General features: G+C 37.7%; 1 protein-coding gene across 3 annotated transcripts in view; it reads right to left on the reverse strand.

The window, feature by feature from the left end:
• The window catches only part of MGAT4C (MGAT4 family member C), a 419,059-nt gene that overhangs the window by 6,338 nt on the left and 395,146 nt on the right, over window positions 1-17,575 (reverse strand). For all 3 annotated transcript variants that reach the window (XM_061415672.1, XM_061415671.1, XM_061415673.1), the window contains exons 3-4: window positions 8,737-8,889; window positions 926-1,073 (exon numbers count right to left, since the gene is read on the reverse strand). In XM_061415672.1, the coding sequence (XP_061271656.1) occupies window positions 926-1,073; window positions 8,737-8,883 (295 nt within the window). In that variant the 5' untranslated portion in view covers window positions 8,884-8,889. The remainder of the gene's footprint in view (window positions 1-925; window positions 1,074-8,736; window positions 8,890-17,575) is intronic.

Here is a 17,575-nt window from a genome sequence, read left to right on the forward strand (position 1 = left end):
ATAGCATCTTACAACTTAAACTTGATGATGTTTGTACTTTCTTAGTGGTTCATCAATTAGATCATGATATTGTCTATAATTTACAATGTCTTGAAATCCATGAAATGTAGTATGTTACTTCTTGGATCAAAGTGCCTGTAGTGGATTGAATAATTGCCTCCAAAATTTCATGTCTACCTGGAACTTTAGACTGTGACCTTAAGATGCAATTAGTTAAAGATCTCCAGATGAAATCATATTGGATTTAGATTGGACAGTAAATTCAAGGACTAATGTCCTTATAAGAACGGGAGAGGACACAGAGAGACAAAGAAGGGCCATGTGGAGAGTGGCAGTGATTGCAGTTTTGCTACAACTAACCAAGGGATGCCAAGTGTGACCAACACCTGGAAGAGGCAAGGAAGGATTCTCCTCTAGATGGAGTCTGGTGCTGCCAGCATCCTGGTTTCTGAATTCTGGCTTCCAAAAATGTGAGAGAATCAATTTCCATTGTTTCAAACCACCTAGTTTGTGATTGTTCATTATGACATCTTAGGAAACAAATACAATGATTTTCACTACTTCAAATTGGTGGGCATGTCATAAAACCAATGTTTGGAAATGTATCACTGTGGGAATAATTATTTTTAAAAGCTAACTTAAAAAAATTAAAGTGAATTGCTTTTTCCTAGTCTCCCTACATGAATTCTATAGCAAACTGTTAAAAATTTCATGTCACAATTAGGCATTTAATTTTTTTTGGTGTTGTTATTAATGAAATTGGATTGGTGAATAACTGAATTTGTGAAGAAACACAATGTTTCCCAAAATATATCTTATGTTAGTAAAGTCCATAAATTTATTGTTATACAAATGAAGCATGTTATCATTCTTTTAAAACAAAGTATTTTATTGTTCTTGATTTTAAAAATATAAGTATACTTACGCTTTCTTTGTAAAGGCATGACAGCTAAGTAGCGATAGGTGACATTGAGGGCTCCTGAGAAATTAGACAAATCTTTGAAAGTATGCATGTAGTGTTCTGGACTCAGCTGATGTGTAGATGTTTCCCTTAAAATCTGTTTGTCTCCTTCCTGAATGCCAAGAAGGAGGAAGAGAGAAATAACAGATGGTCATGAATTAAATAAACTTTCTCCTTACACAATAATAATAATAATAAATATGTATATAAAATGGGTATATATATCTGATATACAATATGTTGTTATTGTTGTTCAGTCACTCAGTCATGTCCAACTCTTTGCAATGCTGCGGACTGCAGGACACCAGGCTTCCCTGTCCTTCACCATCTCCCGGAGCTTGCTCAAACTCACGTTCATTGAGTTGGTGTTGTGATACCATCTACCCATCTCATCCTCTGTCGTCCCCTTCTCCTCCTGCCTTCAATCTTTTCTAGCATCAGGGTCTGGAGAAGGAAATGGCAGCCCATTCCAGTACTCTTGCCTGGAAAATCTCATGGATGGGGGAGCCTGGTGGGCTGCCATCTACGGGGTCGCACAGAGTCGGACACAACTGAAGAGACTTAGTAGCAGCAGCAGCAGCAGCAGCAGGGCTTTTTCCAATGAGTTGGCTCTTTGCATCAGGTGGCCAAAGTATTGGAACTTCAGTTGTAGCAACAGTCCTTCCAATGAATATACAAGGTTGATTCCCTTTATGTTTGATCTCCTTTCAGTCCAAGGGACTCTCAAGAGTCTTTAATATGGGTATTATATAAATATCAATGACTGGCATTAGAAGCTGTAGATAATTATTTTTCACCTGAATTCTAGATTCTGTTCACTATTTTCCACTTTTTATTTTATGTCTACAGTTGCTTTTCTAAAGCATACATTAATAATGGCATTCTCTTGATAAAAAAAAATTTGAAAACTCCTACTCCTTTCATGTTAAAATTCACATTATTTACAAGAATCTTCAAACTTGACAGCGATCTTTACAGTTTCATGTAAAGCTAATTCTCACTAGATTTCCCATATCTGAATCATATTAAACTACTTACTCTTCTTCAAGTGTTGTCAAATAAAAGACCACACATTATTTCTAAGATTTTGAAATTTTAGGAATGATTAGAAGGATGCAATAGTGAACATAATGATTGGAGTTTGAATAACTTATTATCAAGAAGTGTTAGTCAGTCATTTATGTAGCCACTATAATCGAAGCCTATTGAGAATGGACAGCAATAGTCTTTTTGAAATGATAGTATATTTTACAAATATCTTCAAGATATCTTGATTAGGAGACATTAGTACCAAATGTTCAAGGAAATGTCTTTAGACCTTGTAAAGGTCTTTCCCACGATGTTTGCTTGTTGCTTGTAAGTGTAGAGGGGAAGATGGAATATCCTGATGAAAGTGAAGTTTAGATCTTTTATATTTAAAAACTTTAGTATCAATTTGATAATGGAATTATGTCATACAATCTTCAGGATGGTTTATATTCAAGAAGATATTTCTATTCAGCTTAAAAATATCCTGCTAACAATTAATTGCTTCCCTTTATCTCCCTCTGATATAAATTCAGTTGTAGGTTTTGATTATCTAATCATTTGAACAAGCCTCTATTAGTTATATATTACTAGCAACATGATGACCTGCTTGGCTTTTGTATATGTTTTATTATCACTGGTAGAATATTAGGACAACCTAATTAGATTTTTTTTTTCTTTTCTGGCAAAGTATCTATTTTTTTTTTTTGTTACTACAGAGTATTGAGTAGAGCTCCCTGTGCTATACAGTAGGTCCTTATCAGTTATTTTTTTTTTCTTTTTTTTTTTTTTAATTTTTTTTTTTTTTAAATTTCAGGTATGAGCAATGCCTTTGAGACAACAGAGAAAGTGAATGTATTAAATAAATTTGGTCTTCATACTATTGGACTTTGGTCAATAAAACTTTAATCAATTAAACACTATCCTAAAATACTAGAAAAAATTCAAATACAAATTTTACTTTAGTTGAAACATTTACTGCTTTATTTCAGATTCAAATATCAAGGGAAAAGGTGACTAACTCAAAGTTTTAAATCTATGGCCAGGCTGAAATTGTCTTAGAATAAAAGTTGAAATAGTGAATATTGACTAGCAAGAGCTTTCAATCTGGTCCTTGATAAATGAATATGCATTCTGTGTATCTTTTCTGTATATTGAATTATGTTTATGAGCCTATATTTGCTTTTTAATAGTGTATAATATTTTATATTGCCTTGATAACTTGGACAAAGAAAAATACTTTATTCTGATTTATAATGTGTTTGCCATCTATAAGTTAAAGAATTTTAAAATACATGACATTAAACCTGGGAGGCTAGTTGTATAAATGTACTAATTAATATGCATTGAATTCTGATTATTTTAAATTAGTTGCATATAAATATTTTCATCTTTGTATTTTTGAAAACCTAAAAAAATCATGAAAGTTTTAAAATGAACAAATTTAGGATTTTCAAAAGATAACTGGAGACTCAATTTTTCATTAGCTACTTTAATAGTAAATATGATGTCCATATTTAACAGGATCTAGAAAATATATTTATAAAAATCAGGCAGTAGTCACAATACTGAATTCATTTTACCATTCTGTTCTTATGTGATGTCACATTCTAAAGGAAGTGCAGGATACTGAATATCTCTTTAAGAATTCTATCTTGAACACGTAAAAATCCAGACCTTTTCTGTGATAAGATAGAGTACATTCATCCTGATTGAAGGACGTAACAGAATATAAGATGAAATGTGACATATGAAAGCACTTTATTAAATTCTCAAGAACAAGTCTTTACACTTTTCAGCGTAAAATAAATAATGCAACTTTCACCTGAGTCAACCTTGTTGGCTGCTTTCCAGAAGCATCTACCTGAACAGCCAGGCTCTCCCTGGATACCTCCTTTCTATAGCTACTATGCTGTAGTGTATTTTTCAGTAACAAGACAAAGCTTTATGACAATCATTTTCTGGATGGGAATGAAATTCAATGGACTAGCTACAGGCTAAATATATACCCTAGTGGCTACTTTGAAGATGCTCACAGCCGAGAGGCTAAGTTGATTGGGCATGCAGTGTCTCTTCTACTTAGTTTGCCTTGTAATACAATTTGTCTATTACACTGAACTTGGCTTTCTTTCCTACTGAAAGGCACATATGCCTCTATCATGTAAGCAATACACTAAGCTGTTATACACCCAGGATTTGGGGCCACTGATGGATTGTCTAGCAAGAAGAATAGAATCCATGTGCTAAATAACCCTAGAGGCCTTATTACTGTAATTGTTTATCTGAGTTCTCTGAATTATAACTACAATTTCCTCCTGATTTAAGAAAAACAAGGAACTTCCCTGGTGGTCCAGTGGTTAAGACTGTGCTCCCAGTGTAGGGGGCTGGGGTTCAATCCTGTATTAGGGAACTAGGTTCCTCATGCCACAACTAAGAGGCCAGTTTTCTATGGATACTAACATATTGCTTAAAATTCTCCAAGCCAGGCTTCAATAATATGTGAACCATGAACTTCGAGATGTTCAAGCTGGTTTTAGAAAAAGCAGAGGAACCAGAGACCAAATTGCCAACATCTCCTGGATCATCGAAAAAGCAAGAGATTTCCAGAAAAACATCCAGTTTTGCTTTATTGACTATGCCAAAGCTTTGACTGTGTGGATTACAATAAACTGGAAAATTCTGAAAGAGATGGGAATACCAGACCACCTGACCTGCCTCTTGAGAAACCTGTATGCAGGTCAGGAAGCAACAGTTAGAACTGGACATGGAACAACAGACTGGTTCCAAATAGGAAAAGGAGTACGTCAAGGCTGTATATTGTCACCCTGCTTATTTAACTTATATGCAGAGTACATCATGAGAAATCCTGGCCTGGAAGAAGCACAAGCTGGAATCAAGATTGCTGGGAGAAATATCAATAACCTCAGACATGCAGATGACACCACCCTTATGGCAGAAAGTGAAGAACTAAAGCGCCTCTTGATGACAGTGAAAGAGGAGAGTGAAAAAGGTGGCTTAAAGCTCAACATTCAGAAAACGAAGATCATGGTATCTGGTCCCATCACTTCATGGCAAATAGATGGGGAAACAGTGGAAACAGTGGCTGACTTTATTTTGGGGGGCTCTAAAATCACTGCAGATGGCGATTGCAACCATGAAATTAAAAGACACTTACTCCTTGGAAGGAAAGTTATGATCAACTTAGGCAGCATATTAAAAAGCAGAGACATTATTTTGTCAACAAAGGTCTGTCTAGTCAAGGCTATGGTTTTTCCAGTAGTCATGTATGGATGTGAGAGTTGGACTGTAAAGAAAGCTGAATGCTGAAGAACTGATGCTTTTGAACTATGGTGTTGGAGAAGACTCTTGAGAGTCCCTTGGACTGCAAGGAGATCCAACCAGTCCATCCTAAAGGAGATCAGTCCTGGATGTTCATTGGAAGGACTGTTATTGAAGCTGAAACTCCAATACTTTGGCCACCTCATACAAAGAGCTGACTCATTTGAAAAGATCTTGATGCTAGGAAAGATTGAGGGCAGGAGGAGAATGGGACGACAGAGGATGAGATGGTTGGATGGCATCACTGACTCGATGGACATGGGTTTGGGTGGACTTCGAGAGTTGGTGATGTACAGGGAGGCCTGGCATGCTGTGGTTCATGGGGTCTCAAAGAGTCAGACATGACTGAGCCAGTGAACTGAATTGAACTAACACATGAGCAACTGAACTGAAGAACAATTTTAATGTAATTGTATATGAATGACAATGAATATTTAAAAGTTTGTACATATTAAGCCTTGGGATAAAATTTAGTTCAAAATGTAATTTAGGTAGAAAACATCCTCTAGTAAAGAGTGAATATTTAAATTAATAAAAATATTACCACTAAATTTTCAAAATGGGGGGATGCTTATATTTAACATCCATTTTAATTCACTTTTTCTAAATAATGCAAATTTCTACTTAATAAAGTAAATATTAAAAAAAATTCAGTTTTTTTTTAAGCTAAGAAGTAATTAATCTCTTCTCTGTACCTGGGATGATTTGTAAATCTGGTTAGATATATATGGGCTTCCCTGGTGGTATATGGCTAATGTAGCCAGATTTCATTGAAAAAGTATTCTTTAGTAAAAGCTGCTTCATTAAATCACACTTTTAAATAATGCGGGTAGGACTGATGTTTAGACAGAAATGTATAAATAGAGCAATAGCATTTGATCTCATGGGTATGTACTCTATTACTTCTTATACATTTTATGGTGAATTTGAAGTGGTTCTCTTCCAAAAGACATAAAGATGTTTGCTGCATATAATAATATTTTATCTACTTAAAGTTAAATATTGAAATTGCACTTGAAAGAGTCTATCATCACTAAATGCAACAAACATCCTACCAGTACCATGTTTTTGATTTACAAGACGAGATTTACCTTTACCAGTACACAGAGATGCAAGAAATAAATGTTTATCACAAAATTAAATCATTAATCAAGAGCTCCTCTAATTAATTTACAATATTCAATTCTCTTAATTAAAAAATAGCTGGATCACCTAGGTCTTGATCTATTGTTCTTAAATTTCATAAACCTAATAGTCAGGTTAAAAAAGTCTAAAATGCATATCACTTGTAAGTCTTTCCAGTTTGCTATTTTTAACTAGATCATGCCTAGTCAAATTCTATTAACTGTGGTACCTTCAATATGGTGAATTGACTAAGGATGGTAGAATTAAACCTATACTTGAAAGTAAAAGCTCACAAGATTAAACCTATAACTGAAGGTAAAAGACATAGGCAGAGTCAAGATCTAGGAATGTGACAGAATTTCACCATCAAAGAACAATGCTAAGGGAGGCAAGATGCTTTACAGAAGACCTCTTAAGAAAATCTGTACCAACTAAGATCATTTGGTTGGCCTGTAGAATATAGAATAGTATCTGAGAAGTAATTGGTAGTTACTAAATCATTTTCAATTAATAAAATAAAACATTTTACTAGGAAATGATCTTTGAAGTTGTTGTCAATTGTCTCTCTAGTTAAAATATTAATTGAAAGTTTTCAGCATGCTTGTATGAAAGAAAATACTTTCCAGTCCTCTGTGTGTTCAAAGGCTTTGGTTTTCTGAAATATGTAAATAGGAATCATTGCACAAGTATTAGAATTTTCTCAGATATTTTAACATCAGTTATGATGGAAAAAGTAAATAAGAAATTATGTCCATAATTATTCTCATTAGACATGAATTATGTGACAATCATAACAAAAATAAATAATAGAGACATATTGAGTTCTCACAATTAGTCAGAATGTGTCTTTTTGTACACTTTAATAAGTCACTTAAAATTCCTTCAGGGAATTTCCCTGGCATCCCAGTGGTTAAATCTCTGTGCTTCCATTGTAGAAAGCATGGGTTTGATCCCTGGTCAGGAACTAAGTATCTATGATTGTGTGGTGTGGCCAAAAAAAAGAAAACTATCCCCCCCCAAAAAAACACAACAACCCATAAAATTAGGGACTTCCTTGGTGTCCCAATGCATATCATTAGTAAGTTTCTTCAGAGGCTAAAATTCCACACTTCCATTGTAGGGGGCATGGGTTTGATCCCTGGTTGGGGGCTTCTCAGGTGGCTCTAGGGGTAAAGAACCTGCTTGCCAATGCAGGAGATGCAAGAGATAAGAGTTTGATCCCTGGGTCAGGAAGATGCCTTAGAGGAGGGCATGGAAACCTATTCCAGTATTCTTGCCTGGAGAATCCCATGGCCATAGGAGCCTGGATACTCCGTAGGGTCATAGAGTCAGACAAGACTGAAGCAACCTTAGCATGCATGCATGCATAGGGGACTAAGACACCTGCATGCTGCCAGACATGGGGGACAAAGTCTACTAACGTACTAATTTTATCTTTTTTAAACTACTGAATAGTTTTCACATTCTTATCTCTAGTTCTTGACATTCTTTATTACTTTTCAGTGACTATAAGGGTAAAACATGGTGGTCATGTACAGCTATTCAAGATCCAAATGAGACGTCACACATTAATAAAGCATTCCTTCTTAACAAAATAGCACACTTAGTATCATTAATTAGACAATAGGATTTGAAAATTTTTGATAATATAGAAAAGTATAGAAAGTAAGGAGTAATACCTATAAAAATTTGTTTAGTCTATTTACAGGTGACTCTGCCCAGTTCTACTTATAAGTGTATTTTTTTCAATAAATATGTGATATACTACTATGAGCTTTCCTGGTGGTTCAGTGCTAAAGAATCTGCTTGTCAATGCAGGAGATATGGGTTCCATCCCTGTGTCAGGAAGATCCGCTGGAGAGGGAACTGACAACTCATTCCAGTAGTCTTGCCTGGAGAAGCCCATGGACAGAGGAGTCTATGAGGTCATAAAGAGTTGGACACAACTGAGAGACTAAGCACACAGACACACACACACACACACACAGACATACAATTAATTCAGATAGGGATGATAGCTAACTTATTTGTAATTAGATGTGCATATTTGCATTAAATATAGCATATAGCATTAAATAAAGCATTGTACCATGAGCCAAAACAATTATAATGTTGACAATATATAATTGATATAAAAAGTAGCTAGATGGGAAAGATATATGTTATAATTTTGCTCAGACTAAGGCTATTTCAATATCCTGGGACTGAAGTTATGCTGCAAGTGGACTGTCTCATTTGACTTAGGCCTTACTTTGAACAAAAAGTAATCAACCTCCAAGACTTACCATAACATAGCTATCTTCAATGTACAAGTTCATAAACAGAAGGAAAATGACAAGAACTCCCAAGAATGAGACAGTAGAACGTTTTCGCAGGCATCGCATTTTATCTAGTATATCAAAAATATGTTTCACTTGGTGAAATTTAAGCATTCTCTCCTGTGGAAAAGAGGCACAGAATTACTAACAATTAATTATGCATGTAAATATTTCCTCACCATATCAATCAACAAGCCTTTATAAAATTTTACTCTCCAAATATATGAACCAAAATTGTTTACACTTTCACAATAAAAGTTGGCATAATTTATCAATACATTAACATAAAGATAATGCAGTGGTTTATCTTGATGTAGTGTAAGTAAAAGTGAAAAGCACAGTTATTTCTGAACAAATAAATATTGGTAACAATAATGTAAGAAGATAATAGTCCCCACTGCACATGGTGAATGCAGTCATGAAATTAAAAGACACTTCCTCCTTGGAAGAAAAGCTATGACCAACCTAGACAGCATAATAAAAAACAGAGACATTACTTTTCCAACAAGGGTCCATCTAGTCAAAACTACGGTTTTTCCATTAGTCATGTATGGATGTGAGAGTTGGACTATAAAGAAAGCTGAGCTCAGAAGAATTGATGCTATTGAACTGTGGCATTGGAAAAGACTCTTGAGAGTCCCTTGGACTGCAAGGAGATCAAACCAGTCCATCCTAAAGAAAATCAGTCCTGAATATTCATTGGGAGGACAGATGTTGAAGCTGAAACTCCAATATTTTAGCCCCCTGATATGAAGAACTGACTCATTTGAAAAGACCCTGATGCTGGGAAAGATTGAAGGCAGGAGGAGAAGGGGATGACAAAGGATGAGATGGTTGGATGGCATCACCGACTCCATGGACATGAGTTTGAGCAAGCTCCAGGAGTTGGTGATGGACAGGCAAGCCTGGCATGCCATAGTCCATGGGGTCAGAAAGAGTCAGCCATGACTGAGGGACTAAACTGAACTGATGAGAAAGAATGAAAATAAAAGAAAAGCAAGCATTAAGGTAACATCTATCTCCCCATATTATAATGTAATAAAAATAGAAGACACTAGAAGTTTGGGGCTAATACTGGTCTCAGAGTAGGTCCACTGAAAAGAAATATAGGGAGAAAATTTGAGTGAAAGAAAGAGAAGTCACAGAGGAAGTTAAAGTTTTGGGGGTGAGTCTACACAAAAATTCAGTTATAATTGCTTTGTTTATTTTCCCAGTAATTCTTGCGAAATCAGTGTAAATCCTGGAGTGGCATATTAACATTGCCTTGCTCAATCTATTGTTTATAATGATTTATGGACTACAAAAAGCCAAACTGGAGTTGGTAGGGTTAGTGGAAACCTAATTATTTTCCATTTCACTCTTCTACATTTTGTGATCCACTACAATTATAAATTCATTTAGATTACTGATATTTTTAAAAATTATATAGAAAACCTAGAATGATCAAAAGGTTAGTGAAATCATATTTTGTCCATAAACAACAATTTTTGGAAATTATGCCTTGTTGAGTTATATACTATGTCTTCTTGGGTTCAGCTTTAGGATGAAGTATTTATGGGCATAACGAACTTCAGGAGGTGAAAAAGGGCTGTACCCCAACTGTTACAACAATGTCTAGAATACATCCAGCTAACAATGTCTCTTCCATGAATTAATGTAAGAAAGCATATCTGAATCTTTGAAAATTATAGAAAAGAAGATGAGGAATTGGGAGAAAGAAATGTTAATGAAAGCCCATTTTCTTTGGCCATATTCTTCTTGAGAGTTATTTTTTCTTGATTTTTAGCTATAAATATATGTGTAGACATGCACATATATATATTTTTATAATATTAAAAAAAAATCCTTCTCTATCTTGATGTCAGATGAGTGAGTGAGTGAAGTCGCTCAGTCATGTCGACTCTTTGCGACCCCATGGGCCGTAGCCTAAAAGTCTCCTCTGTCCATGAAATTTTCCAGGCAAGAGTACTGGAGTGGGTTGCCATTTCCTTCTCCAGGGGATCTTCCCGACCCAGGGATCGAACCCAGGTCTCCTGCATTGCAGGCAGATGCTTTACCGTCTGAGCCACTATGTGTGGGGAGCGAGCTCCGCCCCTGGCAAAGGTCATGAGGAAGGAGGCTTGACATACACAAAGGTGGGATCAAGCCTCAGGAGTCTCCCTGGAAATTCTCGAGCAATCTACCCCCAAAACCAGAGTCTGCCTACTTTCTGCTTTGTGCTTTCACCTACACCTCTGACTTTACAGGGGGCTGTTCCCCACTACCTCTCTCTGAAAAAAGAGTTAGCTTACAGCTCGTTAATAATTCCTGGGTGTGATAGTGTTTCAACCTACAAACTCCTTTGGAAGTCCTCTAGCCTGCCTGAATAGGTTTTTTCCGGCAACATGTGATTGTTCAGAGCCTCCCAACTGTGAGAGGCAGGAGATGTTCTAAACTGTCTAAACACAGATTCCTTTGAGTAGTTAAAAGATTGATTAGAAATTGTATTGGTGAAGGGTTTTTCACTTGTTGGGCCAATGTTTGCTGCTAAGTCTCCATATCCCTTACCTGCTGTGTCCTTGGCGGTGTATTGATTGATATAATGGGTGTATAGAAATGTAAGCAGTTGCCTCAATGTTTGTAATCTTGGACCCTTGAGTTAATTCTTTTCTTGATTGAGCCCACCTCACCTTTGCCCTATAGGAATGCAACTTTCTCCATTGCTTTTTGGAGGCTGGCGCCTGACTTTAGAATAATCACCTTTAGAGAAAAATAAGTTTCTTAAAATGTTAACAGGCTTCCTGGCCAGAAGATGATGTAAATCACCTAAACTTCTGCATATGATAAGTTTGAAAGCCTGACTTCGATAAGGATCAGGAACTGCTGTCTTTGCATGACTCTACCCCTTCCCCCATTATCCTCTATGCACAACTTAAGGTATAAAACTACTTTGGAAAATAAAGTATGTCCTTTTGTTCACCGGAATTTGGTCTCCCCATGTCGTTCTTTCTTTCACCTTCTAGCTGAACTTTACCTCTGAGGCAGGGAAGCTCATCAAGCCTACTAATTTTGCCTGGGCTTCTAAGATCTGACCGGGGAGGCCTTAGTGTCTCCTCTCCTTCGGGAGAACGGGAAGACGCCTGCAGCCTTCGTAGGTGACGTAAATTCCCTGCTTTGGAATTTTATTCAGCCTCTTTTCTTCACTGAATTTCTTCACTGAGCTATCCTTATTTCACCACTCTTTATATCCTTAATAAACATTTAATTAAGCAGTTGTTTCCTGATCCTCGCCAATGCCGTCCCCGCTTCAAATTTTTTGGATCAGCTGGGGCTGGTCCCCGGCAACTATGAGTCAGATAGATAGTCTCATTTATTTTCTCCTGTGTGTGTGTGTGTTTTTGCTTGCTTTAATAGACAGACTTCTGTTAGTGCACCTGGAATTTATCTTTGTGTCTCTTATGAGGTGAAAGTGAAACAATTTATCTCTTCCATATGTAGAGCTGAGCAGTTCACTGGCAAAAGTAATAATAGTATTACCACTCTAATTTCAAGGGGGTGGGGAGGTAAGAAAAACTGGATACTGGAAAACAATAATGAATTAATGAAACTATGAGGCATGCCATGTAGGGTCACCCAAGACAGATGGGTTATGGTGGAGAGTTCTGACAAAACGTGGTCCACTGGAGAAGGCAATGACAAGCCACTTCAGTATTCTTGCCTTGAGAACCCCATGAGCAGTATGAAAAGGAGAAAATATATGACACTTAAGGATGAACTTCCCAGGTCAGCAGGTGGCCAATATGCTACTGGAGAAGAGTGGAGAAGTAAAACCAGAAAGAATAAAGAGAAGGAGCCAGAGTGAAAACAACAGCCAACTGTGAATGTGACTGGTGACGGAAGTAAAGTCGGATGTGGTAAAGAACAATATTGCATAGGAACCTGGAATGTTAGGTCCATGAATCAAAGTAAATTAGAAGTGGTCAAACAGGAGATGGCAAGAGTGAACGTTGACATTTTAGGAATCAGTGAACTAAAATGGACTGGAATGGGTGAATTTAATTCGGATGACCATTATATTTACAATTGTGGGCAAGAATCCCTTAGAAGAAATGGAGTGGATATCATAGTCAAAAAAAAAAAGAGTTCAAAATGCAGTACTTGGGGGAAATCTCAAAAATGACAGGATGATTTCTGTTAGTTTTCAAGGCAAACCATCCAATATCACAGTAATCCAAGTCTATGCCCCGACCAGTAACCCTACAAGATCTTCTAGAACTAACACCCCCAAAAGATGTCCTTTTATCATAGGGGACTGGAATGCAAAAGTAGGAAGTTAAGAGCTACCTGGAGTACCAGGCAAATGTGGCTCTGGAGTACAAAATGAAGCAGAGTAAAGGCTAACAGAGTTTTTTGCCAAGAAAATGCACTAGTCATAGCAAACACCCTCTTCCAGCAACACAAGAGAAGACTCTACACATGGACATCACCAGATGGTCAACACCGAAATCAGATTGATTATATTCTTTGCAGCCAAAGATGGAGAAGCTCTATACAGTCAGCAAAAACAAGACCGGGAGCTGACTGTGGCTCAGATCATGAACTCCTGCCAAATTCAGACTTAAATTGAAGAAAGTAGGGAAAACCACTAGACTATACTGGTATGACCTAAATAAAATCCCTTATGATTATACAGTGGAAGTGACAAATAGATTCACGGGATTACATCTGTTATTAGATTCCCTGAAGAACAATGGTTGGAGGTTTGTGACATTGTACAGGAGGCAGTGATTAAGACCATCCCCAAGAAAAATAAATGCAAAAAGTCAAAATGGTTGTCTGAGAAGGCCTTACAAATAGCTGAGAAAGGAAGAGAAGCTAAAGGCAAAGGAGAAAAGGAAAGATACAAGCATCTGAATGCAGAGTTCCAAAGAATATCAAGGAGTGATAACAAAGCCTTCTTCAGTGATCAATGCAAAGAAATAGAGGAAAACAATAGCATGGAAAAGGCTAGAGATCTCTTCAAGAAAATTAGAGATATCAAGGGAATATTTAATGCAAAGATGGGCTCAATAAAGACAGAAATGTTATGGACCTAATAGAAGCAGAAGATTAAGAAGAGGTAGCAAGAATACACAGAAGAGCAATACAAAAAAGATCTTCATGACCCAGATAATCACAATGGTGTGATCACTCACCTACAGCCAGACATCCTGGAATGCAAAGTCAAGTGGGCCTTAGGAAGCGTCACTACAAACAAAACTAGTAGAGGTGATGGAATTCCAGTTGAGCTATTTCAAATCCTAAAAGATGATGTTGTTAAAGTGCTGCACTCAATATGCCAACAAATTTGGAAAACTCAGCAGTGGTCACAGGACTGGAAAAGGTCAGTTTTCATTTCAATCCCAAAGAAAGGCAATACCAAAGAATGCTCAAACTACTGCGCAGTTGCACTCATCTCACATGCTATCAAAGTAATGCTCAAAACTCTCCAAACCAGGCTTCAGCAATATGTGAATCGTGAACTTCCAGATGTTCAAGCTGGATTTATAAAAGGCAGGGTAACCAGAGATCAAAATGCCAATATCTGTGCTGGATCATTGAAAAAGCAAGATAGTTCCAGAAAAACATCCACTTAAGCTTTATTGACCATGCCAAAGCCTTTGACTGTGTGGATCACAACAAACTGTGGAAAATTCTGAAAGAGATGGGAATACCAGAGCACCTTGCTTGCCTCTTGAGAAATCTGTATACAGATCAAAAAGCAACAGTTAGAACTGGACATAGAACAAAAGATTGGTTTCAAATAGGAAAAGGAATACGTCAAGGCAGTATATTGTCACCCTGCATATTTAACTTATATGCAGAGTGGTGGTGGTTTAGTTGCTAAGTAGTGTCCAACTCTTACGATCTCATGGTCTGTAGCTCACCAGGCTCCTCTGTCCATGGGATTTCTAGGCAAGAATACTGGAGTGGGTTGCCATTTCCTTCTCCAGGGGATTTCCCCCAGGCAGGGATTAAAACTATGTCTCTTGCTTGGCAGGCAAATGATTAACCAACTGAACTTTACATCATGTGAAATGCCAGGCTGGATAAAGCACAAGCTGGAATCAAGATTTCTGGGAGAAATATCAATAATCTCAGATATGCAGATGACACCACCCTTATGGCAGAAAGTGAAGAACTAAAGAGCCTCTTCATGAAAGTGAAAGAGGTGAGTGGAAAAGCTGGCTTAAAACTCAACATTCAGAAAACTAAGATCATAGCATCTGGTCCCATCACTCCATGGCAAATAGATGGGGAAACAATGGAAACGGTGACAGACTTTATTTTGGGGGGCTCCAAAATCACTGCAGATGGTGACTGTAGCCATGAAATTAAAAGACGAATGCTCCTTGGAAGGAAAGCTATGATCAGACTAGACAGCATTTAAAAAGCAGAGACATTACTTTGCCAACAAAGTTCCATCTAGTCAAAGCTATGGTTTTTCCAGTAGTAATGTATGGATGTGAGAGTTAGACTATAAAGAAAGCTGAGCACTGAAGAACTGATGCTTTTGAACTGTGGTGTTGGAGATGACTCTTATAAGTCCCTTGGTTTGCAAGGAGATGAAACCATTCAATCCTAAAGGAAATCAGTACTGAATATTCATTGGAAGATCTGATGCTGAAGTTGAAACTGCAATACTTTGGCTAACTTATGTGAAGAACTAACTCACTGGAAAAGACCTTGATTCTGGGAAAATGGAAGGCAGGAGGAGAAGGGGATGACAAAGCATTAGATGGTTGGATGGCATCACCGATTTGATGGACATGAGTTTAAGCAATCTCTGGAAGTTGGTGATGGACAGGGAAGCCTGATGTGCTGCAGTCCATGGGGTCGCAAAGAATCAGACACAACTGAGAGACTGAACAGAAATGAAACATTAATAATGCATAAACAGTTAGTCACCCAGTCAAGTCAGGCTCTTGTGATTCGTGGACTGTAGCCCACCAGGCTCCTCTGTCCTTAGGATTCTCCAGGCTAGAATACTGGAGTGCATAGCCATCCGTTTCTCTACCCAGGGATTGAGCCCCGGTCTCCTGCATTGCAGACAGATTCTTTGCCGTCTGGGTCATCAGAGTAGGCCTAATACCACACCATATATTAAATCATCTCATCTTTTGGTTTGTGATGTCAGTTTTAGAATAGGGTCAGTTTCTAAGTTGCATTTATGTGTCAAAAGCATGTCAGTAGACTCATCATTTATCTTTTCCAATAAGAAAATACATACATACCACTTTTGAAATGAAACATTGTTAAGTTAAATTCTGTTGTCTCATTCTATAATCTGAAGTGTACTGTAACGTGGTCCTCAATCTACAGATAAAATATTCTGCATGTAAAAGTTTTTTTTTTTTTTTTCTGGATTTGGGTAGGATAAGATGCATTTTCATGTTCACTGCAGCAGTAACTGGCCTAAGTTTGCCCAGCAAAGATAAGAAGCAAGATTAATACTATAGACTCTCCATCTGTGGCTCATTTCAAGAGAATGATACTCTGGTAGGGTGCCAGGCCCCAAGGACCTGGAGGGGCTGCCTACAGGGTACAGAGTCTGGATGTAGCTGGGATCTGTTAGCATAAATGCTTGTAAGTCTGGATGCTTGAGGCAGAAGTCTCAGGGTCACCTGAGAAGGACTGTTTTGAAGTAGGGTCTGGTGAAAGATTTATCTTTTTATATTCAGTGGCCAGTCTCAGAACTCTGGTGGTGTTGTTGTTCAGTTGCTAAGTCGTGTCCAACTCTTTGTGACCCCATGGACTACAGCATGCCAGGGTCCTCTGTCCTCCATTGTCTCCTGGAGTTGGCTTAAATTCATGTCCATTGAGTAAGTGACAGTATCTAACCATCTCATCCTCCACTGCTCCCTTTTCTTTTGCCTTCAATCTTTCCCAGCATCAGGGTCTTTTTCAATGAGTCGGCTCATCCCATCAGGTGACCAAAGTATTGGAGCTTTAGCATCAATCCTTTCAATGAATATTGAGAGTTGATTTCCTTTAGAATTAACTGGTTTTATTTCCTTGCAGTCCAAGGGATTTCTGAGAATCTTCTCCAGCACCACAATTTGAAAGCATCAATTCTTTAGTGTTCAGCCTTCTTTATGGTTCAACTCTCACATCCATACATGACTACTGGAAAAACTGTAGTTTTGACAATACAAATATCTCTTGGCAAAGTAATGTCTCTGCTTTTTAATACACTATCTAGGTTTGTCATAGTTTTCCTTCCAAGGAGCAAGTGTCTTTTAATTTCATGGCTGCAGCACAGAACTCTGGTGCCGCCCTCTGTATTTTAGGATGTGCCTGATTCAGGTCCAGGAGAGGATGCTCCAAGAACACTGAGGGTGTACACCCCTGAGGGTTTGGGTTGAAGGAAGAGGTGGAATTCAGGTGTTTCAGGACCCATCCTGGGGGATACCATGGGTTAGTATAAAGTTTATGTTACACATTCTGTTTCCAGAGAGGGCTGAAATATGGACTCAGGTCTGTTAACATGAATATAAAACCATTGTAGGACTTCCCTGGTGGTCCAGTGGTTGAAACTCCATGCTCCCAATACAGAAGGTGTGGGTTCGATCCCTTGCCAGGGAACTAGATTCCACATGCCTCAACTAAGACCTGGCCTATTTAAATAAAAAATAAAAGTATTGTGGATGGAAGATCCAGGACCCTTGGTTGGTTGGGAGACTAGGTTAAAGGTGTATATTCTGAACCTGGGGATGTCTTGACAACATTGAGAGAGAAGATTCTTGCAGAAAAGGTGTTTGGGAGGGACTTTCAGCCTCAGAGTCTA

Source organism: Bos javanicus, chromosome 5 (assembly GCF_032452875.1).
Source record: "Bos javanicus breed banteng chromosome 5, ARS-OSU_banteng_1.0, whole genome shotgun sequence".
NCBI classification, from domain to species: domain Eukaryota; kingdom Metazoa; phylum Chordata; class Mammalia; order Artiodactyla; family Bovidae; genus Bos; species Bos javanicus.